Genomic DNA, 26,192 nt, shown 5'->3' with positions numbered 1-26,192 from the left:
CAAATGTGAATTTCAGCTAGTGAGTAGAAGGTAAAAATTTGCATCTGTGCAATATGCAGTGCTGAGATCTTTACAGATTGAACTTGGTTATTGCTGTTCCCTAATTTACCTTTCTTATTTGAAACGTCTTTTCTCAATAAAGAGAAAACTGTAGAGAAAGCAGTATTACAGATACTTTCAGCTGTTAATTAAAATGAGTTTTTAATCCATTAAAGAAAAACTGAAGTCACTGATGTGTTAGCTAAGGACCTGATTCTACAAGCACTTGTGCATAGGGTATCAAAGAGACTAAGTATGCATATACATTTTTAGTCTTGCATAAGTGTTCTCAGATGTGTGGCTTATGTATTGCTTCAGTTCGAGTTCAATAAAAACAAATTATGTAATATATAGTTAGTTTATTAAGACATGTCATGTTTTACCAATATCATTGTAGTTACCACAATTAGCCTGGCTAGAAAATGTAAAAGCTTCATTTCCTAACGAGTGAATGCACAACATAAAGTATTGCTCAGTTACGAGCTAGAGTTTGATCTTTGAACTTACTGTAGTTAGACTAAAGAGCTGTTCAACAAATTTTTATACAGTATTTCAGAAACTGATTTTTTTTGCCATATAGCATGTATGGGACCAGCTTTGTAGCTTTGCACAATTGCTGATGGAGTCTTTTTCTGCTTCTGAGCCTTACTAGTTTAGAACACGGTATCTTTGTTTCACGGAGTTGTATCTTTTGGTATATGGCTGAAGTAAATTTTAAAAACACTGGTTTATATCCTTTACGGACCTCAGTTTGGCATCAGAATGGTGCTGATGATGTAGTTTCAGTCATCAAATTTAATCAATTTAACTTTTAAAGAAAGATGCTCTTTAGGGTCTTGACAGCACAGGGTCATAAGCAGAACGTGTAAGCAATGGTAATACAAGTTTTTTTTTTTTTTTTATGATGCTTTAATTTCAGTCCTGTTTAGATTTTTTTTTTTCTTTTTTTCTTGTTTCTTAAGTGTTTCTGGTGGATAATTAAGCCAATACACTTTGTCAAAGTTCAGTGTTCACAGTACAAATGCTACTGACAGACCTTCACCATTAGTTTAAGAGTTAACCCAACTGCTAACGAACAAATCGGTACTACCAAATTAGGTTCTAAAAATCAGTTTCTGTAATTTCTTTTAAAGCTGAATATTTGTTTAAGTTTATATTTAGGGAATATTTTGAATATATATTTATGATACGGGGAGGTATTTTGTCAATAAACCGTTTTGTCAACCTTCAGACATGTTAACTGGTAACTGCAGTCTAATTTTACATTCAGCATGCAATGTACTTAGCACCAAAATCAGAGAGATAAAATGTAAAAAGATGGAACAAATTTCCAGAAGTTAAAAGCTTGTTTTTCTGTTTACTCAACACAAAGTGTTTAAATAGTTTACCTACTATTCAGATAAGTTGCCTATTTTCTTCCAGGCCAAAGAGGGTATGTAGTACCTACTGGGTATTTGTAGCGTGGGAGCTTTCATGTTTGCAAGTCTCTAGTTTAGATGTTCTGTTATTTGCATACCTTTGGATGTGCATGACATGAATATTAAATAGTCTTGAAATCATTTTTGCCAAAATGCAATATCCAAGTGGGTCATAATATGACAGACAGTGCTGTATGCTTTCATCTTATGTTGTGTAATTATCTATTACTGGTCCTTCTGATCTTTTAAATGGTACTGTTTCATATGTTTGCAGTAGTTTTGTTTATTAAGAAGTAAATAGTGTATTTAATGCAGAATGCCTTTAAGTATGTGATGGATGCAATAAATTTTTGTAAAACATTTTTCTTGTCCAAGCATTTAATTTAATACAACTCTGACAGCTTGAAAATCAGACTGTTTCAACAAAGACAGTACAGAATTTAGAAGAAGGTGTTTGGCAGTTTTGACTTTTTTTAAAACATGTGTGACGTTATATCCAAACATTCATGTCCCAAAGTATGTTTTAGATGGATTTAAATTTCCACTAATGTACCAGCAGCCCATTTAAAGCAGGAATGCTCTAGTTGAAAGAAAGGTGGCTTTTATTAGCCACATGATGTGGCTTTTTTCTTTTTTGTCCTCAAAGGCTTATTTTGGGCAACTTTATTTCTACATATAATTAGTAGGTATTTATGAACACTACGTGTGAGTTGATATCTAATTGGTAATAATACATCACATTTAAATAATGTTTTAAACTCTTGAAAATTACTTTACAATGTAGCATTGTCTCATCAAGGTTTTTGACAAGCTACGACTCCATCATATTGGCACTCTAAAATTCATAAACAAGAATGGTGCAAATTATCCTGTGGACTTAACTCCACGTCACGAGAGGCTGCACCTACTATTCCATTTTTGCTGAAATGTCTGAAGGGTCATTTAAGGTAGTCCTGTGCTGTGAATAAGCAACTCCTAGGTCACTTCCTATGTGCCTCTTTTTTTTCAAATGGTATTTTCCTTTAGTGTAAGTTAGAAAATACATGGTAACCAATTCATTTATGAACTTGTATTTTCAGTATCGTTCTTACAAAAGTGTAGTGCATTTAAATAAGGATTTATAAAAAGTTAAACATACGTAATTTTATTCTAGAGATGGTGTATATGTCCTGGTGGGATTATAGCCCCATTCTTTAAGGCACTGCGTAAAGTTGGAAAAATGTCCTCCTTACAGATTTACCATATGTTTAGATAAAAATGGAGTGGGTCTGGGCAGCAGGACGTGCTCAAGATTGCAGTAGCACTGTGGCAGAAATGAATGAAAAGGGGTTTTCGCTACCTAAAGTCCTGTGCTGGAGGTCATGCAGCTCTGTGCTTTTTCTCATTTTATATTCTTTGTAGTGTTCAAATCTGGTAGGCCAAGAATATGTTCTAAATCCTTGACACAAGTAAATATTACAGTATCTTTTGTTTTTTATGGGTTTCTCTCGGAGAACGGGAAGGGAGGAGCTCTCACACTACCATGACTTTTTTTTTTCTTGCTACTTGCAGTTTGATGTTCCTGCAAATGTTAAATCAAGAGCATTCCATTTCCTTGCTTGGAAACCCGGTCACTTTAAATGGTTTTACATCTTAAAATAGAAATGTGCTATATTATTCTGAGCGACATATTTTAACTTGAAAACAAATTCCTCGATTTCAGTACTCAATTTCCTCTGTATCATTTAAGCCATTTGTTACATCAGTCATTTATCAGATGCATTTACAAGGGTTAATCTCTTTGGTCCTAATATTGCTTACACGTTTAATTCTAATCAGTTTTGTGGTTACATTAAAAGTAGGAATCTTTTAAATTCTGAACATGTCTGAACAATGTGTTACATTTTTTGCCCAACATCATATCAGCATCGAAGAGAACGTAGGTTTTTTTGCTAAGCAAGCAGTTCCATTTCCGTTTGATTCGAAGGGGTTGAATCTTTATCCTAGCTAAAAATATGTATCTCAGAGTATAAAAGCATTAACTTTTTAATCAAGGTTATGATAATTAATTAGAAACTAATAAGCCTGCCCAGTCAGAAGAGATGAACATGATCGGTGGTTATGAGGATGATCAGTAGGTAAAGAGCAGCATCTTTTGTTTATGGACACTATATTTTATGCATGGTTTTTTTTGGGTGAATGATGCATTTGTGGTTAATTGTTTTCTTAATCATTTTGCGGAAGTAAAGAGCAAATAAAAATGCCCATCTTCTCTTGCTAAGAACCAAAGTCGATCTTTGTTTAACAATAAATGATTTTTTAAAGGTGACTTGTATGAAAGGTAAGTATCATTATCCACATTCAAGGTTTGTTAATTTTGCGAATACAATCGAGCACGATGTATGAAGTTAGTCAGAGGCAGTGTTACTAGGCTGTACTTTCAGGATTTCGTTGGAAAATTTTGCAATTCTTTTTAGTTTTGCTGCTTTTATCCTCTAGCCAAACAAAACTTTGGTGATATTCTTGGTGGTTTTTAAATGAGAAAATTGACCAAGCTGCTTCTGTCTCCATTTCCTGGAGTAGGATTTGGTGTTGATAGTTCATGTGAAAAGCTTTCTAAAAACGCCAACCGGTGGCATTTCAAGCAATTTCAACAGAAAGTTCTTCAAACCATTAAAAGATGGAAGAAACATAGTCTTAATTTGTTATATTCACACGTTGTGGTGATTATTTTAAAAATAAAAAGGCAGTCCCTTTTCCAAATCCTCTGGAAGGACCTAATGCAAAAACTTTCAGAAGAGGATGTTATTTAGCTATGGACTTCAGTAAGTGTTCACAGGGTTTACAATGTGATCTGTTGATATGTTGTAGAATCAAAAGCTTACCAAGAACATTGCATTTTAAAGTTCTAATCAACTATTTCAATTACTTCTTTGCAAGCCATTCCTACAAAAAGGAGGGGGAGGCGCAGAGGGGTGTTTTGGATGCTGGATGGTTTGTGACTCATTGAGCAATCTTAAAGGGCTTTGTGCTGTTTACTAAACCATTTTACTTCCATCTTTTAATAACAGCTAAGTATACATGAGCCTTAAAATCTTTCCAGAGAATATACTACTAAGCTAAAAACAGAAAATAGCATTAGAAGCGTATGGAAGGATGCCTTGGGAAAACTCCCTTGGACGGTTTTTGTTCTAGGATTATGTTACGTGCTACAAAATAAAATACAACATTCTTTAAAACGGATTTTATTGTCCTCCCATAACAGTAACAACTTCAGTTTTCTAATGCCTAAGAAACTGTATTTAAGAGATCGCTGTTCCTCCAGCAGCTCCAAGTGAAGTCTTGATGGTGGCTGAGTGTTGTGCGTTTGAAATGGTTGTTGACTGGCACAAACTTTCCCGTTCTGAACGTTGTGCATGCAGAATGCATTAATTCTCCTGAAAGGCAAGACAGACCAGATCTAACCTAGGAAAAAAAAATCATTTAACATGGATAACCACAGAATGAAAATTATAATATTTCTAATATTAATACAGGGAAGTCCTGCTTTTATTCTTTCAGGGCTTTTCCCTGTGGAAGTAAGTGTTCTCAGATAAGTTTGCTATTTTCCTATGTGTTTAATACATCATTTTATATTTTCCCTTGGATGTATATTCACACTGATTTTTTTTTTTGATTTGGTTTTTGGTTTTTAATGTTGCAAGAGCACATAAAGAAACCATTTTTCCAAAGTAACTTTTTGCATATTAGCAGGAAAACATTCTTGTGCTGAGATGAATGAAACTCTGGGAAGCTGAGCAGTTTGTGGAACAGGAAATAAGATTATTATATTCCTTGAAAGTTCAGGTCCCGTAATGTTTGATAAATCTCTTGTGTCATGCATATATATTTCTTGCTATATTTACTGTAAGGCAAGTGCTTGTAGTTACATGAGGGATTCAGTGTGTTTTTTCCCCCCAGGCACTTATTAGCTGTTCATATTCAGACATGATGAGTTGCATCCATTACTACAGCATCTCTTTTGCAATGGACTTGTCCTACACTTAGTATGGTAACCCAACTGAAGGCTAATTACGTAGATGTAGGGTAATAAATATATTTAAAAACCTGTGAATTAATGCATATCGCAGCAATCCTTTCTCTGTGCTTAAAACGTGCGTTCAGTGCTGCATTGTTTTTAAAACTTGTGCTGTTTAATGGTGTAAATTCAGTGCCTCGGGAAATTAAGGCATTTGAATCCCATTGATGTGAATCAATCAAGAATGATAACTTGACAGGGGGAAATGATTTGAGTACTAAGATTTGATCTTCGCCTTCTTGTTACGATTAGAATTCACGTAGGTGCCTGTCCCAGCAGAGATTAGAAGAGATGAGAATGGAAAAAATAGAGCAAACAGCCCATGAATACAATGAAATGTTTGTTTCTACGCTTTGTAACTATCTGCAGCCTTACTGTGAAGTATTTAACTTTTAACAAGCATGATACAGATCTGCTTTCTAAAAGCAAGTTAACACAATGTATTTATTTAACATGAGTTTTTGCTTTTATATCCTGTCTTATCACAGTGACTTTTCATCATATGTTTTTTTATTCAGCTTTCAAACCTTTTTGTGAAGTTCTGAATGGTATAGGATTACATTTATCGTTCATAGATTTGCTTGAACAATGGAATACATAGTTTTTTCTGTTTTACTTCAAAGAATTGCCAAGAAAATGCTTTTAGAAGAAATCAAAGCCAATCTTTCCTCTGATGAGGATGCATCTTCAGATGAAGAGTCGGATGAAGGAAAAAAGAAAACTGGAAAACAAAATGAAAACACAGCAGATGATGGTGAGCACCAAACGCATCTGGAAAAAAGTGGTGCTGTAGTGCCTGTCATAATTTCAAAGGTCACTTGAGAAATTATTAAAATGTTGTCAGTTTTCAACAACAAAAAACTGATGTTGCTTTCTGGTAGACAAATAAACAAAAGCCAGCTTACATGATCATGAGGATTATCATCCCTTTTACGGTTCTGAAAGTGGTTTTATTTATTTATTTATTATTATTATTTTTAATAGTCTTATTTTATAGCCAATTAAGAAATTCCGTGGGTTTGTGAGGAATATTCTGTGAAGAACAGTAAGATAGGCTAATACACAGGAGTGGTTTGGCTAACAGGTGTAGGCATTGCAACAGACACTTAGGTGCTCAGGCAATGTAAAATATGGTTTGAGGGAACAACTCTGTGTTGTTGTCTTTATCTTCCTGGAAAAGCAGAGAAATTAACCTAATTTTTTTCTGATGTTAATTCTTGCCAAATTTAAGAAAAAAAAATGACCACTGTGCGTGTTGTACTGACTCTTATCTCTGACAGAAGAGAATGAAAAGGAGGAGGATAATTCCGAATCAGATTCAGAGGAAGAAGACTCAAAGAAGCCCAGATACAGACACAGGCTGCTGAGGCACAAGCTGACAGTGAGTGATGGAGAATCTGGTGAAGAAAAAAAGGGGAAACCTAAAGACACAAAAGAAGGAAAGCGCAGAAATAGAAGGAAAGGTACACAATCCTAATGTTTCTGTCAAAAAAGTACTTCTATGAAATAACCCCATGTCAAAATGTAGAATTGACAGTGTCAATTTTTAATCTCTGTATAAGCTTCCTTGTGTATTAAATCTGAATTTATTTTTCTGTTTGATAAACAGTTTTACTTAAAATGTTAAACGTGCGTCCAGCAGGTTACAGCTCTTTACTACTGTATCCTTTGAATTGGATTAATCCTCTTGAGTCTTATGATATTAATCTTTAATAACAGTGAAACCCAGTAGATCTCACTTGTGAAAATCAATCTTGCCTTTTATGTGATTTCTCCTTTCCTTGACCCTTGTGTCATCGAAGAATTTCACCTGGTTTAAATGTTGTGAGCTTTAGCTGAACACTAGATGGCACTGTGAAGGGATGCCTGCCTTAGCTTTCTCATTTTCCTTGTTGCATGCAAGAGGAAAGAATTTGTCCACCCCTAACGTTTTGAGTCAGCTCTAAACTTGCTATGCCTGAAGAAACTTTAAGCCATAAACACAGTAATATAATTGCCCACCTTGTTAGTAAACTGTTCGTCTGCATCATGTGTGAAGTGTGATTATAAAATGACATCTGAAACATCTGAAAGGAAAGCTTTTATTTAGCTAAAAATAATATTTTCTTAAGTTCAGCGCTATTCCCCATTATGTTCTGTCCTCTTCAGTCACTGTCTCTGAAGCTTTCCAATACAATTCTGTTTGCTTATAAATCATGCTTAGATATTTTCACGCAAAAAACTTAGTCCTGTTGGCCTAATAAACTACCAGGACTCAGCTTTTCTGCTCTGTACCCCTTATATTGCTGATGCTGCTTCTTGGTATGTTCAGTGGGTCCAGTACTGTCTGAAATGAACTTTGACAGTGCTTGTTGACCTCAAACACTTTGTATGATTAGAAAATGTCATGTTGCTTACTTTGCAATAATATTCAACATGAAATCATACTTCATTTTTAAAGTGAGCAGCGATGATTCAAATGAATCGGAGTTTCATGAATCTGCTGTTAGTGAAGAAGTCAGCGAGTCTGAAGATGACCAGCGTCCAAGAACAAGGTAGAAATAAAACTTGGCTGTTCTTACCTTGCGTTCGGGTTTTGTTTTTGTTTTTCAGCCCTGCTGTCTAGGCAGTGAGACAGTAAAACCTAAAGACTTCTGGTCTTTTGTTATCTCTTAATTAAATTTGCAGCAAATGAGAGAATTTTGCATTTGCACCACAGCATTTGGTACATGGCAATTTGATAAGCCAGTAGGAAAAATTCAGCAAAACAAAGAGCATTTTTGTGCCAATTATGTCATTTGGGGAATGGTGGGTTGCAGTAGCGAACTGATATTTAATGAATCTGACCTTCTTCAGAGTTGTCTGGAATAGTCTGTTACTGTGTGTGTCCAGTGAGATGAGGGGGAGGAGAGGATTTGGAAGTAAAGCCCCGACTGCACAAAAGGAGTATATGTTCTGTTGATTAGCAGTGTAGTCCATGTAATTTTTTTATCATTGTTTGTCAATGAGGCAATCTGTTATTATTGTTTGTCAGTAAGACTGCCTTTATTATAGATCTGCCAAGAAAGCTGAGGCAGAAGAAAATCAGCGCAGTTACAAACAGAAAAAGAAACGGAGGCGTATAAAGGTTCAAGAGGATTCTTCAAGTGAAAACAACAACAAGGTACTGTATTGTGTTTTGAATTAATAAATGGGAAAAGGAGTTCCTCTTTTGTATGCCAATTGTTCAGGGATGTAGGTATCTCAAACAGCTCTGTACAAAGCACAGTAAAAAGTTAAAACTTTTCTCAACCTTAACTGTTAAAATTTGTAAACCAGCACTGCTATGGGCAAAAAACCCATTTCTCGTTTCCTGTTTAGCTGTTAATTTGGAAACAAAAAGCAAAACATCTTTCAAGTAAATGGAATTAAAATATATATATATATGACACGTAGTAGTTTAAGCTTTTTCTAGTAATAAGGTTTCTTTTCCAGTGCAGTGCTGATCTAGCAGCACTAAAACAGAAGAACAGTCCTTTATTAAGTCATTATTTGATACCATATGATAACAGTACCTTCAGTACTGCTTTTGCACAGCTGGGTTTATCTTTAATATCGCAGAATACCTTATAGGTAAGGTGCAACTTCTGTTATCATGCTGACTACCCATTTTAAAAAACAAACAAACAAGAAACAGAATCTTTTTTCCTATGAGCTAAACTCTACCAGCGTGTATTGAAATTGCTGAGAGCTTATCTGAAAATCAAGGATTTCATGGTCTGTGTCATAATTCTCGTGTTAATACTTTAATTTGTAATAGAGTAATTCTGAGGATGAAGAAAACGACGATTCAAAATCTCCTGGAAAAGGCAGGAAGAAAATAAGGAAGATTATTAAAGATGATAAGCTTAGAACAGAAACACAAAATGCACTTAAAGAGGAAGAAGAAAGAAGAAAACGGATAGCAGAAAGAGAACGGGAGAGAGAGAAGTTGAGAGAGGTATGTTCTGTTTTCATTGCAAAATGCTAGGAAGTTGAATTGCTGATGACATTTAAGATACCATATTTCTACCTCAATTTAATTTGATAAGTAATTTTTAAAGTACTTATATGTAGACTTGTAAGCCATAAGTTCAGTTTGTAGTTTGCAGGTAATGTTGCTGTTTTATTTAAGCCTACCGAGATCTTTAGAAAGCTGTTCCAGTTGCCTATTGCTTTACTTTTCCATGGGAAAAAGCAATCCCCCAAAGCAAGCTGATGATGCGTGGTAAAGGATTAAAGGTTTCTCTTTACTTAAATAATGACATCTGTTTTTGCTAAAGCTGGTGTTTGTCAAATGCTTGGCATTGTTCACTTGTATTCCTATGATGTACTGTTTCTGCTTATAGGTGATAGAGATAGAAGATGCTTCACCTCTGAAATGTCCCATTACAACAAAGCTGGTTTTAGATGAAGATGAAGAAACAAAAGAACCATTAGTGCAGGTTCACAGGAGTATAGTTACCAGACTGAAACCACACCAAGTAGATGGTAAGGAGAGATTTAAAACTTTTTTTTTTCTAATTTTATTTTTCTATACTGGCACAGTGTCATGTGCAATCTGAATTAGAATCATAAGAGAAACTCCTTGGCAGGCAAATACCAAAGCATTGTGTTTAATGTTCTATTTTGGAAGGTCTGAACAAATGAGATCACGAATAAATACATAGTTCTATTTTGCAAGCAAAGAGTCGTAGATATTTCAAGTTGGAAGAGGCTTTAGAATCATACAGCTCTCTGCACTGAAGCAGAATCAAATATAAGTTAACCATTCTGCTGAGGAGAATCTGATTGATTTTTACAATTTTCAGTGAGGATTTAAAAATCTCACAGTATTTTCCTGGCTTTCTCATCCAGAGTCTTTTTTCTGGTACTTGACATGACTTGACTGCAAATTAACCCAACTTCTTTTCGTTTTCTACTTTTAGTGAAGAAGGAGAAGAGAATGACCAATCATAGCTTTCTTCATAACTCATACTGTTCCTCTAAATTCCAGAAAGTTCATAATACATCTTTCCATTTTAGTGAGAATCTTCTGGGCTTATTACAGCTCTTAAAGGGAGGTGCCCTGAAGCAGACACAACAGTTGAAGCTTCATCTGTGCTGATTATAGCATTGTAGAATAAAATTCCCCAGCAAATACGTGGCATAGAAGAAGAAATCACCCAGCAGACCTTCATGTTAACACATTTTGTTATTAGGATTATATTTTCTCTCCCTTTTCAGCTGTCATAGTTCTTATTTGAATTTTCTTTCTTTAAGCATAGAGCTTTACATCTGATCTCTTCCTGCAGATTACCAAGATCATTTGCCGCTGCTGTTCCATTTCCTCTTTTCTCCCTGCCCCCAAGGTTCAAGCCATCTGCAGTCTGCACAGTAGTACTCTTTAATCCAGTTGCCACATCTTCAGAGAAAACTGTGAATATAATTGATTTCAAGGCAAAGCTCATCTCGCATGCTACCCATCTGACATAAATTAATCAATAATTACCCTGAGCACTGCTTTAGTAAGATTTATCATGATCTTACGGTGACTGCTCTTATCAGGTGAACTTTAATAAAAATGGATGATTAATAAATATTTTTTCAACATTTTTTTTCAGGTGTTCAGTTCATGTGGGATTGCTGTTGTGAATCTGTTAAAAAGACAAAGACGTCTCCTGGTTCAGGATGCATTCTTGCTCACTGTATGGGTCTGGGGAAAACGTTACAGGTAAGGAACAAAAGTCGTCTTGTTTTCTGGTCTGTAGCTTGCTCTCAAATCTGATCCAACAAAAGGCAATTTTAATGACTTTCAGAACATAGTAAAATTTACTAGGCAGTGACTTGATGAGGGTTGCTGGAGAAAAGGATTTGTAAAAAGGATTTTCATAAAGAAGTTGTGTTTGGTAGTATGTAGGTGTGCAAGTTCTGATAAGCATTTCTGCTTCTTCCACTTAAAAAGAAAAATAAATCTGGAATTAAATAAGGGAATTGTTGACTTAAATTGTCAGTTAAAAACTCGTATGTAATTGTAAATGATGTGTAGCTCGCTCACAACCCAGAATAACAAAATACAGCTGGTAGGAAACAGTTTCAGAAACCTCTGTTTCTAAGCCAATTTAATAACCTTAAGCAGGTTTTGTTCTTTACTGTCTTCATTCTTCTTCATTCATGTGTTGCCCTTTAAATTGTTTCTTTTCCTCAGTGGTTTTTGGATTTTGGATTTTTTGCATTGATGAAGTAGATATTTATCTGTTCATGGGGTTTTGTTTTTTGGTTTTATGCCAGGCTTTTACTGTCTCAACTCAGATGCTTTGTGCTATAACATAAACAATGTTTTGTTACAATTTAGACTCTTCTGGATCGGAGAAGGGGAACACTGCTTTATTTTCTGTTTGTTTGTTTGTTTTTTCCTTTTTTTCCTTTTTTTTTCAGTAATCTTTCGTATGTGCATTCTTATTTCTGGGTTGTTGTGCATCACAAACGTATAAGACCAGGAACTAGCAGTAAAAAGATACGATGCACTTTAAAGCCTTTTTTTGCTTCTTTATTTGTTTTCTTCGGCTTTACAGTTCTTTGCTTTCTCAGATCTTCAGGTTCAAGCCTTCAGTGTCATTTCAGTGCATTTCTTCTCCTTTATACCCCTGGAGACTGCTTCTTAAAACTCTTTAAAACAGAATACTGTCGCATTTCTTTAAAAAGATTTCCATTTTGTTACAATTGGCTTTTCTGCCTTATTAAAAGTTGCACAGTGAACAGCTTCCATTTCTATTAAGTCTTTAAAACCTGAAGCTCAATCCTCATCTTAAAATGCTTCTTTTGAAACTGATCACCCAAGCAGCTGTTGTAAAACAACACTGGTAGCTTTTTGTCTTGAGTCTCTTAGAAGATGCTCATGCCCTTTGTCAGGTTACCTTGACCTTCAAAAGGAAGAAGAGATACAGAACATTTTTCTTGAATTCCCCTCATCTCGGTGTTCATGCTGCTACTTTTTCAGGGGAACTGGGAGTGTTGAATTCCATCTCTTTTTGCCTGTTTCCAAGTATCTGTCTTCATGAATTTTGGTTTTGCATTTAGCCATATTTAGCATCACTCTGAGCAGAGAACTGGGGCAAGTTGCTTGTCTTGCTGCTGTCTTGCCCAGTCTGTTCCCCAAAAGTCCTTTAGCAGAAGTCATTTGACAGAAGAACCTTTCCCTTTTATTCTGGGGAGGAGAAATGGAAAATTCAGAGAGCTCTCAAAAAGAAAGGAGGATAACAATCTTACCAGTGCTTAAAAAGGCTGAGTGCTTACATCGATAGGTGGAAAAGATGGTGCCTTTACGTGGTGTCATCACTTGCCTTCAAAAAGGAAACTTTTTAATGCCTCTTGACCTGCAGGAAGCTGACCATTAGTGTGTATATCCAAAAAAAGTCTGCCATTTACTCTTAGACTAAGATCACTGCTGATAAAAAGCAGGGCTGCTGTGGACTTGTCATTGGCTTTCATTGATGCCGTGTTTCCTCACTTATGGAGAAGGGACGTATTCCCACGTGTTTACCAGGACAGCTGGCTGCTGAAATGAGTCGTTGTGAACATTTTTGATCTCTAGCTTGAGGTGAATCATCAGAAATTGAATTCGCTACTTCTGCGGACACGGGAGTTGATCAGAATTGACTTCAGCTTGGGTTCAGTCAGGGCCTTCCTCCACCAGGAGCAGTCCTTAGCTGTAAAGTCACTTGACAGGAGATCTGCCAGGTGCCTCTGGTGAGTTTGAGTCCAGCTGATGCAGCAGCCAGCACTTGGTGCAGCACTTCATTCCGAATTCCCTCTTCAAATGCTCCAAGTCTGGATGCACTTCAGTCGTTCCTTGGAGTGCAGTCTCTTTGGCGTGGTGATGATGGTTCTCAAAGAGGTTGTTTTCTTCCTACAGTGAGGATGGGATCCTCAAAGCGTCTGTGAGGAAATGCCATTTCACTGGCCTCTTCTGTCTTGGTCAGTTGTGGTGAAAGCTTCCCCCATTGGATTGGGAAGCCCTCTCACCTGACCTGAAGGCTCAAGATCTGTTCATTCCTAGAGGTCAGTATACCCACGTACTGGAATTCCGTGCTGTATGAAAGATGTCTCCACGTTTTTGTGCCATAGCTGGATCCATCCGCAGGTGGCAACTGCCAGCGTTACAACCTTGGTGGTAACTCAGCAAACCAAACGCTGTACGGTGCTGTTGACAGCTGGTCTTTGACACCTTCATGTTGGGCTTATGAGGCTTGTCAGTGGTTTTTATTTGCCTTACTAGGTGATATTGAGCATAGTCAGCACATGTGGACACTGCTAGACCATAGGCTTGGCTTGACTTGATGTCCTCCTTTATTAGTTTGAGAGTCTTGAGACGTGTTCCAAGGCAAAATCTTCAGAGAGGTATCTCCAAATCTAGCAGGGCGAATCTGTTGCTTTTTGCTGTCATTAGCTGTGCCTTACTGGGTCAGATGCTTCCTGCTGCTTCTGTCTTCCCTCTAATCCGGTCTTCAGGGGGGATTCTTCCATTTCTGCATCTGCAATTGAGCCTTCAGGATTCTTCAGCAAGTGAAGTGATGTAGGAAATACCTAATCCTGCCCTCCTCTGATCTAGTTGAGATGAGTTTTATTTCAGATTTGTTGATCCTGAAAATCTTTTTTCATGATCTGGGAATTGCAGGATATAGTCACAGAGCGCTTAGTTGGCTCCCCCAGATTCTTCAGATTCCTGGGATTCCTTTGTAAAGAAGTGAGTCAGAGAAAGTTTAGCTTTTTGTTTTGTTTTGTTTTGTTTTTTATCGTTGCTTGTTGGTCTGGTTTGTTTTTTTGAGTAATACGAAGCTGCAGATGAATCGAGAAACCGGATGCCTCTATGTTCTGCTTAGGTAAAACAAGCTGCAGTCTTAACTGTGATGCACAGCGCAGGGACAGTACGGTGTGTGTGGTTTGGTTTCTTGGTTTTGTTTTTTTAGAACTCCAGCTGCAGCATACCTCTTTGCTTTGTTGATGGAAGCTGAGGCAGGAGACCTCACCTGTTAAAACAATCGAGAATCCCACAGAAGAGAATTCTCATACGTACCTTGAAGAGTGTATTTTTACATGCTTAACTCCGATTTACACGTTACAGTTCCTCAGGAGTTAGATCCCAGCTTTTCCTGGAGACCTGCAAAGTAGTGCAGAACTTCTCATTGTGGCAATGGAACCCGGATTACTTTGTACATTTCTACTTGATATACCTTAAACTTCAGTAAAGAGCTTGAAACGTTTCACACTGGAAGCTATTTTTATATGTGATTGCGATCATGACACAGTGGCTGCGTTGTGGCTTCTTGATAATCAAATGTTTTTATGGATCCTGTTTGTAGCTAAATTATCTTCTTTATTTTCCCTTCCGTGGTTATTTGCCAGTCCTCCCACTGTCCTCAGTAATGCCATTGGTTGTTTAGCTCTTCATAGGACTTTCCTGATGAGTCTTCATGGGTAGTTTCTTTCTGCATCTGAACATAAGATGCTTTTGTGTTGATAGCAAAACCACAAGTAATTATTCTGGAACTGGAGCATCTAAAAACAGTTTGGTGCCCAGTGCTCAAGTCTTAGCTATGCAGTTTAAAATTACTTTGATGCGGTGTATTGAATCAGGGTTGTAAGATAAAATGTTCTGATCCAGAAAGAAATTCCTGGATGTTGTGTGGCTGTGGGTTCCAGGGCAGCCTGCACCATTAAATGGCTGTGTGAGAGCTGGGGCTGTTCTGGGATCTCTGGCTGCTCTGCTCCTGACTTCTAACGTGCCACCTCCAGTCCTGGTTTCATTTGCTATTGCTTAAAAACAGGCAGGCCAACAGAAATACTCTCGAATGGCAGGAAAAGAGTTAGTTTTTGTTCGTTTGTTTGTTTTTTTCCCAAGCCTCAAGAAGGTATTATCATCAGTAGCATATACCCAGGCTGGCTTTAGGGTGAATATCAGAAAGCATTTGAATAACCTGCTTCAGAGCTCATTTGCAAGAGCAAAACCTGGGTTTGAATCCTGAAAAAAAATAAAAATAAATCCCATGCAGAATTTGCCAGTATGTTGCAAAAAGAAACATGTGGAAAACATGACTTAAGACTGAAGGTCACTTTCAAGATACTTGACAGTTATCAAGTCCATAGAGGTGAATTTATTTAAGGTTTGGGGTTTCTACTGGGGGAAGGCTTACAAATTACCTAATAGAAATTCTTAGTTTATGAAAATGATTTATGAAATGTAAAGGGAGGTTTACAGTTCAACTATTCAAATAGTTCAGCTATACAATTTTGAACTATATCGCTATATGAAGGATTTAAGCAGCTGTGCAACCCAAATTAATAATCATGTGAAATCAAAATACACATGTATTGAATTTTAAGCATCAAGTTGTTTAACAAACAGAAAAAGTATGTGTGCGCAAGACTGCGGTCGGTAAGTTTTATATGTGAATGAATATGTACCTCTGTGTTTCTTTCCTGTCCTTCCATGCTCTACATCTAATGTGGCATTTTGTTTGTTGTTCCTCTTGCAGGTCGTAAGTTTTCTTCACACGGTCTTGCTTTGTGACAAGCTGGATTTCCGGACGGCTCTGGTAGTGTGTCCGCTGAACACTGCCTTGAACTGGTTGAATGAGTTTGAAAAATGGCAAGAAGGTTTAGAAGACGATGAGAAATTAGAGGTATTATAAGGCTTAAAAAGAGTTCTTAAAAATGAAATAACTGAATGATTTGCGTAATTGGGAAGCTCCACTACTCAAAATACAGGCTAAGGAATGCACTTTGTTTGAAAAATCACAAGCATTTAATATGCCTTAAAGTATTCAAGTTACACCACTACTTTGGAATTTTAAGAGGAATTGAAGCATGTTTTTTTCCCATTTGAAAGGTCTGTGAACTAGCAACTGTGAAACGCCCCCAGGAGAGAAGCTATATGCTCCAGCGTTGGCAAGATGACGGAGGTGTGATGATCATAGGCTACGAGATGTATCGTAATCTTGCACAAGGCAGGAATGTGAAGAGTAGAAAACTTAAAGAAATATTTAATAAAGCTTTAGTTGATCCAGGTAAGCGGAAAATTAATGAAGGTATGCGTTATATGTAATGAATATTTATGTTTGAGAATATGAGCTAAGTAATCACGGAAATGGCAATCTGTTGGGCAGATGATTTTAAACAGGCAGGATTTATCACAATTTTTTTCCCTTTGCGGAATTACAGAGGGGGTTGTTCAGAAGCTGCGCAGTGCTTTTGTAAATAGCCTGTCTGTAAGGGTCTTTTGTATTAGGTCCAATATGGAAATGGCCACAGGAACACATACTGGGAACTTTTTCTCATGGGTTATCTTTTTTGCAAGCATTGCTTTCTTTACATGGTCATTGCAAGTGTGAATCTTACTGTAATCTGAATATTTATTACAACCACAAACTACTTGGTCTTCACTAGAATTCTACAGGTACAGGAGCAACCACACATAAAGAACAGTTGAAAACATACACCTCAGAAGTGTGAAGAAATGAGAATTAAGTGCTAATTAGTTGATTGCAGATAAAGCACTTTTTCATATTTTTCCAGTCTGTGAAATGAATGTTTGGTTTTAAGTTCAGCTGAATGGGGCAAACTTCTATAAAATGTGTATATAAGCACTTGAAAATACAGTTGATAAAAACCAGTCTTACCGGGTGATCATCAAAAACAACTATTTGGGATCAGCAAGTTTCACCAAAATGGCAAAATTTTCTTCCAAATTCTGACCTAGTAACTGATCTGAGAACCACGTAAGATTATTCACAGCACAATATATTGTAAATACCCTCTTTAAAAGATACCTTTGCCATAACTTTGATATTGTTGATTAAATTTGGGAATGCTGATGTGGTAGGTAAGGGAAATGATTTATTTGATTCTTGAGGTAGATGTTCTTGGGGTTTAGTTATCTGCTTGGACTTTAAGTTACGTGACTGTTAGCGTGTGGTTGATTTTATCTTATTTAAGCATTCTGATTTCATGTGAAATACAGCATTGGTCTGGCTTGTACTTGGTCTTGGTGACCGATTTTCACAAACTTCACAAATGGGGAAAAAAACACTTTGTGATTATTGTTGCAGAACTTTAAAAAACACATTTTCATAGTGATGAGGTAAAATAGAAGTTGACTCTAGAGAAAAGGCTTAATTGATTAGGGTCCTGATTGTATGCTGTAGTCATGAAAGACACTGAAAATCAAACAGCTCTATGTAACCTGACCATGAAAGGTTGTTTCCTAGCTCTCTGTATATATATATATTTCAGCAATACAGTGGAGCAAATTCAGTCTCTGTGATTCTTAAATAAAATAATTACTCATTCTTGTGTTTTGTAAGCTAATGTTCAGCTTATGATGAATTGGTTTCCTTCTTAGTCTGGAAGTGTGTCAGTTCACTATTAGTATGTCTCGTTTGCTGTTACTACCTGATTAATTATTACTGTATTACTGCCTCCTGCTATTTCTGCAGGTTCCATTGCAGTGAAAGTGACATTTCCCTGTTACGAATTGGTTCAGGAACATAAAATAAGCCAAAAGTAAACTTTTAAAAATGATTAGTTTTTATGTATTTTAGTTCTCTGAACTGGCGCAGATTGAGCAGGCACATACCTGGCTGACAGCTAGTGAAGGACGGTGACGCTGGACCTTTCGGAAAGGGTCTGAGCAGCAGCAACTCGAGATCGGCTTCATCTGTCATAGAGCCGCTCCCTAACCCAAACAGTTGTTCAGAGCCCTGTTGTTCGCATACTACGGATGTGATCTCTGAGTTTATAGCCAATATATTATTGTAAAAGTCCCCTGCATTTTGCTTTTTTTTTTTTAAAAAAAAACAAACAACACTATAGTGTTGCTTTTTGAGCTTCCGAAGAGGTTAGCATTAGCTGTTACTGCTAATACTTAGCGTATTTGTAAACAGTAACATATTTGCTGAAGACTTAAAATGCTCTTCTGATTAAGTTGCAAAACAGAATGGTGGTTTTCACTCACATTAAAAATAGTGTAGTTAACTAGAAATAAGTTGAGCCTTTTTAAAACTGTAAGTGGTTAGAGCTGAGCTTACGTGTGACTCGTGAGTTGAATGGGCAGAAGGCACTTCTGGTATTTTGCAGCTCTTGTCAAGGTGTTTTAAAACAGAGCAATGAAAACCTATTTTTCATATCAGTAACCCGGAATTCTGGAATTTTTCTGCAAGACATGTATGTCTTAATCTCAAGGTGAGGAGGGAAACAAACCAAGTTGGAGTAGTAGTTCCAAAGGAAGAATTTAGGACTGTTTCCAAGAAAGCATAGAAAATTATTTCATACTAGCCTATGATGGCTGATACAAGTCAAAGCTGACTAGGTGTGATAAATCCTCACACACTGCTTTTGTGGACATATCATTGCTTAACTTGTAGTCTTTCATCTTTGGGCAGGATTACAAGGTCAGTCCTCCGGCTTCTAAAATCTTTCAAGGCTGCTGATAATATTGAATTTGGGTTAAAAAGAAATGAAGAAAAATGGAAGTGAATCAAATTATGAAGCTTGAAGCCAGGTGAAAACGTCATTTAAAGATATTGATAAAAATTGAGCAAATCAACAAAGAAATTCATTTACTACTTAAACTGATCTTCTGAGTTGGTAAACCTCAGAATAGTGACAACTTGTCAGAGATAGGAAGTAAGTAGTTGAAAGAAATACTTTGAGATAATTGAAAGCATTGCTGGGTGCTGCCATCTAGGTCAGAGAGCTGTGGCCAGATGGGTAGTAACAATAATAAACTGGTTGAGAGATAAAATGGATAAAATGCTACAGAATACTTCGCCTCCAGAGGCCGTGAAAGCTACCTCTGAGTGTGAATAGTGCAGTTGTTTTAAAAATCAGAAATGGACTTTTCAATAAGTCTTACGATCTGGTTGTTCTGGACTTCATATTGCAAGCTGACAGTAGCAATTCTCAGATTTCCATTCCTTTATTTTAAATTCTCTCTCTAACATCTCATCCGAAGTTACCTGCTTTCTTCTTGTTTTCACTGGATTATCTTTTCAAAAATTGTCTGATAAGCATCTTTCTATGTGATGGTTTCCACAGGTTGAAACATCTGGCTCTGTTAGCAGGTTTTTACTCACACCGGTTGAAAATGTGCTTTGGTAGCTCTCAGTTGGCCTTTCTCTGTACTGAGCTTTTGTCCCTTCAGAGAGGAAAATCGCCTCTGCTGCTTACGTTCCTGCTGAGCCTTCCTGAGGTGGGGTTTGGTGCTGGAGCTGAAATGATCCAACAGCTAAGCTGGGCCACTAAGGGCTTGGTTCTTTCCTCTACCCACACTCTGCACATTTCCATCCGCTGCCTTTTAGCAGAACTGGCATTTCCAGCTCCAGTTTGCGAAGCTGCCAGTGTGACTCAGGAAAGCTCCTGTATAATAGCTGATGAACTGTTCTTGTGATCACGTTGAAGCCACGAGCATTATTTAAGCAAGAAGGAAAATTGCTTAGGGTTGCAAATGTTGCCAGGAAGCTCACAACTGTTGAAGAAAAGGTATGAGCTAGCGTCTAGCTGTGGTAACAGTAGCCTGATGATGGCTTTGTACTTCGTTGGTTGTGTTCAGGTGCATTTATATTCAATTAAAATTCCGTTTGTAATGATGAATAAAAAAAACCTCATGTCTCCATCTAATTTCACCCCAAAATCATGGAAGAATTGAAGGATCTCTTGTCCCGCTATGCTTCTGTTGACTTTAGCAAATAGAGGAGTTGAGATACTTTTATAGTAACTGACTTTTGTAGGTTATTTTTCTTGTGGAAGGTGTAAGGGAGCCATGGTGTAAGGTTTTGTACTTACCTTACAATAATGTTGCCCCTTCCTTCATGGGTTCGTATTTATGTAACTTCAAAACCATCAGACCGTGGAGGGAGGTGGCATGCTCACCGTGGAATTTTATACGGAGGAGACCTTGTGCGACCTACCCTGCCCCATCTCTTCCAAGTCCTTTTTGGGTTTACATCCTGCTCGTGGGGGTGGTCCTCTACTCTTTCCAAGCCTATTTAGACACCTTAGGGCAACATGATAGAGCAGCATTTGTGATTAGGTTAACTTCTGATGGTTTAATCATAATCCACAAATTGCAGCACCCTGGGCCTTGTAGGTTTTGACTAATTTCATATGAACCCGGGAACCTTGGTTTGATCTCGGGTTATTTGGTTGGTGGTGTGGAGCCAGGCCGTTAGGAGCACTAACCTTGCAATAACTCAGTAGTTATTTTTATGTTGCCTCTTACCTTTCTCCATTTAAACTAAATACAAACAGTAATGTTCTTGTGTTGTTACCCCTTACTTTTTGGACATGTTGGGGTTGCCTAAACTGAGAAGAATCTTGCAACAGCCATTATTTGTTTCTTGCTATCTGCGAATCACGGCCCTGGCAGAAGTTATCAGTCTGCATGCTGGATTGCTGCTGGGACTGCAGATAGGACAAGCTTTGTCTCTGGGAGCACTTTTAAAATTAAAACTTGCAAATTTGGTATGTGGGTGATAATTTAATGGTTTGTGTCTGGTTAGAAAGAATACTGCTAGGGTAGATGTGTTCTGTAGCAGAAGGTCTGTAGTGCTGTGTGCTGCAGGAGAGGGGACCAGAGAGGGAAGGTTTAGCCAAAGTTTATGGGTGGGGAAATAGTGTGAGAAGTGATTTCATTAATTAACTAGCTCTGCCACGTGAAATAATAGAAGGATTGTATACTCCTGCAGAGTAAGGCATTATTTCCCATAATGCTTCGTATCACACAGCAGTTATTAATAGCTGCTGTGCTGTGCTTGCAGCATTTCAGTAATTGTGTTGTTTCTTTCTTGTTACTGCTAATAAAAATCCCATTGCTGTTAAACTCGGGAAGTTCTTTCATTGATATAAAGCAGGCTTAAGTCCTTGTAGACCTCAGAGTAAAAGGAGAACTGTGCATCTACATACCTATGTATCTGTCACTGAGTGTGTTTTATTTGTACCAGTGTATTAATGTGTCCAAGCACAGCGAGAAAGAAGTTGAAGACTTCTTTGAAGAAAGATTGAAAGAGTAAGGCTTTCTAGCCTAGAAAACAGGCTTACTAACCGGACAAACCATGTAAAAGCTGGTTAGTCAGAGACTTTGGGTGGGAATTTACATGAGCTGGAGAAAGGAAAAGAGAATTAATATGGAGTTGCGTCAGAGACCATTTTGATTATGCTTTATACACAGTGTTTTAGGAGAAGAGAGAGGTCACGGAGTTTTACTTCTTTTGGGAGGATACATCCTACTCTTATATCTATTATCTCAGATGAAGAAAATGGACTAAACGATCCCTTGAGGTCACTGTTTTACATTCCCTTATGATGTTTTGATAAATGCTCTGTCTGTAATGATTTTTAAGAACCAGAAAAAAAGATGTATGAAAATCCATGTCACTGAATTGTAGCCAAGATGTGAGTTCAATATCAGTGCTACATGACTGCCAAACAAACCACAAAGATTATACTAAGATAGTTTTTTCATATTTCTGCAATCATTCACTTAGTCTAAGCGACATTGATCTTTTTTTAAATAACTGCCTTGTTCGTGTTAAAATCATAGTCTTTGAAATGGATTTCTGGATTTATTGGCACAATTTTGCTTGCCTAACCATCATTAAAATTTCATTATCCTTTTTTCTAATGTGCTTTGATTGTAAATGCGATGTTCCAGACCAAATCCATTTCTGAGAATGCTGTATTAATGTGCAAGCTGTCAGATCTGGTGGGGAGATTCTGCAAGTCTTTACAAATGCTGCAGTTCCGGCAAGCTCCTTACTCTTCAGGAAAGCCCCGAGGTAGTTCAGAATGAGGATCCGTCAGTAAGATGCTTGCCTAAAACTGAAGAAGGTCTTTGTAGCCTCTCAGCACTGTCCTTGTTGGGGAAAGTACAAAAGCTGTGAGGTAGTATGGGGAAATGTTTCTGGGGAAGGTGTGAGAATTCAAATGGGCAAGTTGAATGTGTTGGGAATTCATGTAGGTACAGGATTTTCATGATTGCCTTCTAGACTTGGTTAAAAGACTTATTCTTCCTGCTTAGAAAAAAATACCTTCTTGATTCCTTTCCTACTAACGTGTAAGATTGAAATCAGCTTGACATTTTAAATGGCACAATTGAGATGATTGGCATTAAATCATGCGGTTTGTCAAAGGTGTGATCGGACTGTTGATTTGTGTTGATTACTTTGCTAGAATTGATTCTGACTCCTAAGAATTCTGCCGGATTGCTTCGCGTACAGTGCCAACGTCTTACAGTGTGGTTTTGTCGTTCCTTGTGCAACTCCTCTAAATTCCTAGTCTGGAATCCCTGGTTTTATCTTCGGTAAAAGCTGAGGAAATTTCCGCAGTGACTTTTAGCTACAGGGTGGCGTTTCAGTTGTCTCTAATTCAAATCAGATTTGATCGTGTTCATAAATCTTAGCTAAGACTTTCAATCGCGCTGCTTACCTGTGTTGATACTCATCTGTTGCCTTGCACAAAAATTGCTGGCTACCGGATCTTTTGGGCTTTAATTGCCTGGGCACCAGTAGATGGCAGCATAAGCTGAATTTAGGGAACAGTTTGAAGAAGTTTTGACAGAGTGAATGAAAATACACGGATGCACTAGCTCTGTGGATAGACAATTTTTATAGGAATATGTTCGAACATTGTATTTAACCCTGCCTTGAAAATTTTACAAATAATGGTCTGCAGTTTACCAGAACGTCTACTGTAAATGCTTGTGTAAAAACTGAAAAAGAACCTTAATGGTGCTTTAAAATAAGTAAATAAAGCCCATAATAAACATTAGTAGAACAAATTTCAGTTTCTGTAGGCTGCCAGTTTCTTTGTGGCTATAAAAGATGGGAGAGATCTAATGTTCTTATTTCTTCCTAGGCCCTGACTTTGTTGTTTGTGACGAAGGGCACATACTAAAAAATGAAGCATCTGCTGTTTCTAAGGCAATGAATTCTATTCGATCCAGGAGGAGAATAATCCTTACAGGAACACCACTGCAAAATAATCTTATAGAATGTGAGTAGCTTTCTTGTTTAAGACAGCTTTATTTCTTTGAATGTCCTCTTGCCTTTCAGCAACGTATTTGGTAGAGATAGAGTTAGTTTGATTACAGTGTGACATGATGAAGCTGTTTGCTATGTTTCTACAAGAACACAAAAATACCAAGTTTTTTTTTGTTTCGTTTTTCATTTTGCATATTTAATCAATGTCCTGACATGCATTTCTGTGATAGCTGAAGCCAAATTAAGCTGAAGCTGTTGGGAGCCTGGCCTTTCCTCCATCCCTTTCCTTGGCATGGCCTTGCATACATCTGGTTCCACAGAGAGGCAGTGTGAGGAGTATCAGGCCATGAATGCTGAATAGCTTTCTGACAGTTCAGTTCCTTGGTGTGGCTCACCAAAGGATCAGATGAGTCTCAACATGTCCAAAGGGAAAGGGAGGGAGTATTTAGAGGGGAAATGGGTGGACCAGGTCTAGCAGGAGCATAAATTTAAATTGCTTTAAACGATTATAGAGCAGTGTTCTTAGAAAACTTGTTAAAACAGTAATTTATTTTACTGCCTCAGGAATTTCATTCTATATTGGCTTGTAATATTTGCTCCTGTCTGTTAATAATGCAGTAATATTTCTTTTGATTAATGCTTTTGAATCTGTTTCCAAATATTTACAAATAAAATCTGTCATTTAATTGCTTTGGTGTACAGAAGCACTCAAACTTTGTTTAGCATCTAAGATGAGGTAGTGTTAAATCTGACATTAAGTTTAGAAGTTAACTTTTTGCCTACAATGCGTATCAATTTAAGATGCCTTTTTCTGAAAATGCTGGGTTTGTGTTTTTTTTTCCCTTAAGAGAAAGCTCTTACTTTAGATATGACACATTCATTTTGTGTTAGAATTAATCCTAGTACTGTACTTTCACTTTTCAACAACTGGAGCTTGATCTTTTTGTTCCAGATCACTGCATGGTTAACTTTATTAAGGAGAATTTGCTTGGTTCCATTAAAGAATTCCGAAATCGATTCATAAATCCAATTCAGAACGGTCAGTGTGCAGACTCCACTCTGGTAGATGTCAGAGTAATGAAGAAGCGTGCACATATTCTCTATGAGATGTTAGCTGGATGCGTTCAGGTGAGAACAGTTTTACTATAATTACCTGAATTAGCTGCAGGGATGAGAGTGAGTTATTTCATCTTGTTCTGATAAAAGCACATGCTACTTTTGATGTAAATACTTCCCCAGGTTACTAGATTTCTGCATTATTCACTGCAGCTAGAAAACCTTTTTTTAGAAAATCATGGTTTTTATCCTGATACCAGTATCTCCTAAGCAGGATATATACAGACAGGTATCAGAGAACACTTTTTCTGTTAGGAGAGTAAAAAAAAAATATGTGATAGAGTAGGGTGCCAGTTACTTGGAAATACTCTTTTAATTTCATGTATACATTTAAAGAATACATGCTTGAAAATTCATCTGCCTAAAAACTGCAGAGAAGGTTGGAAATCCATAGTTTGTCATTTGGTTCTGGGTTCCTATTTTTTGATTTGAGAGAATCAGAACAATTGGGAAGAGGAGAGAAGGAAGTTTAATCGGGTTCAAAAAAGGTGAAGAACTTAAAAAAAAAAAAACAACAAACAAACAAACAAAAAACTTAAATGAGAAGAAAAACAAAACAACAAACAAACCTTAACCTCCCTACATTTCCTGAATGATGGCTGGCCTCCATCTTTTGAGTTTACCTGCTGTAGTATTGCATCTCATGTGCCGTCAGCACAGTGTTACTGCTGTTCCCCTCTATAAACCCGGGCACCAGGAGAGGTGTGGTGCTTTGTAGGCTCCCAGGGCCTCTTCCTGGCTGTGCTTCTGCAGACCTGCCTGTCCCTGTCCTGGCACAGCAGCCTCGCTTTGGGCAAGGGCAGGGACACAGCACCCTCTGTTCATGTCAGAGCTGAGTCTGCGCCCTTCATGTACGGTCATCTGGTATTGTTTTCCATGTGGAAGTCATAGGATGGGTATCTTGGAAGGATGAATAGTAGCAAGAGGATAGCACACAACCCTACTCCTCTGTACAGGAACACAAACTATTCCCCATTACAGTCTGCTCATGTTACAAAAGAGGTAGCATGAAAACTCCAGTTATTGTAAATAAACATATGAAAACATTTAATTTCCTCAAACACTTTCTGGAATCAATACTTACAAGCTGTTGTGGATAAACGAGTCCTGCAACAAAATCAGTTCTGTTAGCTGAGGACCTTATTGTTCTGCGCTTGGGGGGACACAGATGGTGAGCAAATCCTGAGTCCCTCAGACCCTGGGCACTCCACACTCATGCAGCATCAGACGGGGCCTGATGGATTACCCCACAGCATGCTGCACAAAGCAGGTCCTGTCCACGGAGAGAAACTCTCATTTCATCTATCGTGTAATTTCTCTGCAAGAAAACAACTCTGTTCCTAAGAAATGTTCGCATGGGAGCTTCTCGCTACCCTTCCAGATAAAAGCAAGGCCATGCAGGTGGTGTAATCGCTGGTGCCAGGTGGGAGCTGCCTGCAGGCTCTGCTGTTTGCAGCAAGCTGGCTGGGGTTATCCTGCAGCCCAGGGGTTTGTGCCGCACGGCAAAAGCCCAAAAGCCACGCTGGGCGAGCGGCGCAGCACAGGCTCGAG

The 26,192-nt window shown here is 37.6% G+C and overlaps 1 protein-coding gene across 9 annotated transcripts in view; it reads left to right on the top strand.

Annotated features, from left to right (window-relative positions):
* ATRX (ATRX chromatin remodeler) overlaps positions 1–26,192 on the top strand; it is an 85,405-nt gene that overhangs the window by 31,925 nt on the left and 27,288 nt on the right. For 7 of the 9 annotated variants that reach the window (XM_035325526.1, XM_035325523.1, XM_035325525.1 and 4 more), the window contains 11 exons: positions 6,138–6,268; positions 6,795–6,977; positions 7,955–8,048; positions 8,548–8,656; positions 9,293–9,472; positions 9,861–10,002; positions 11,115–11,224; positions 16,026–16,172; positions 16,379–16,556; positions 23,401–23,538; positions 24,478–24,653. In XM_035325526.1, the coding sequence (XP_035181417.1) occupies positions 6,138–6,268; positions 6,795–6,977; positions 7,955–8,048; positions 8,548–8,656; positions 9,293–9,472; positions 9,861–10,002; positions 11,115–11,224; positions 16,026–16,172; positions 16,379–16,556; positions 23,401–23,538; positions 24,478–24,653 (1,588 nt within the window). The remainder of the gene's footprint in view (positions 1–6,137; positions 6,269–6,794; positions 6,978–7,954; positions 8,049–8,547; positions 8,657–9,292; positions 9,473–9,860; positions 10,003–11,114; positions 11,225–16,025; positions 16,173–16,378; positions 16,557–23,400; positions 23,539–24,477; positions 24,654–26,192) is intronic. The other 2 variants (XM_035325524.1, XM_035325532.1) reach the window with 1 other exon arrangement.

Source organism: Oxyura jamaicensis, chromosome 4 (assembly GCF_011077185.1).
Source record: "Oxyura jamaicensis isolate SHBP4307 breed ruddy duck chromosome 4, BPBGC_Ojam_1.0, whole genome shotgun sequence".
NCBI classification, from domain to species: domain Eukaryota; kingdom Metazoa; phylum Chordata; class Aves; order Anseriformes; family Anatidae; genus Oxyura; species Oxyura jamaicensis.
This window is presented reverse-complemented; position numbering and strand designations above follow the sequence as displayed.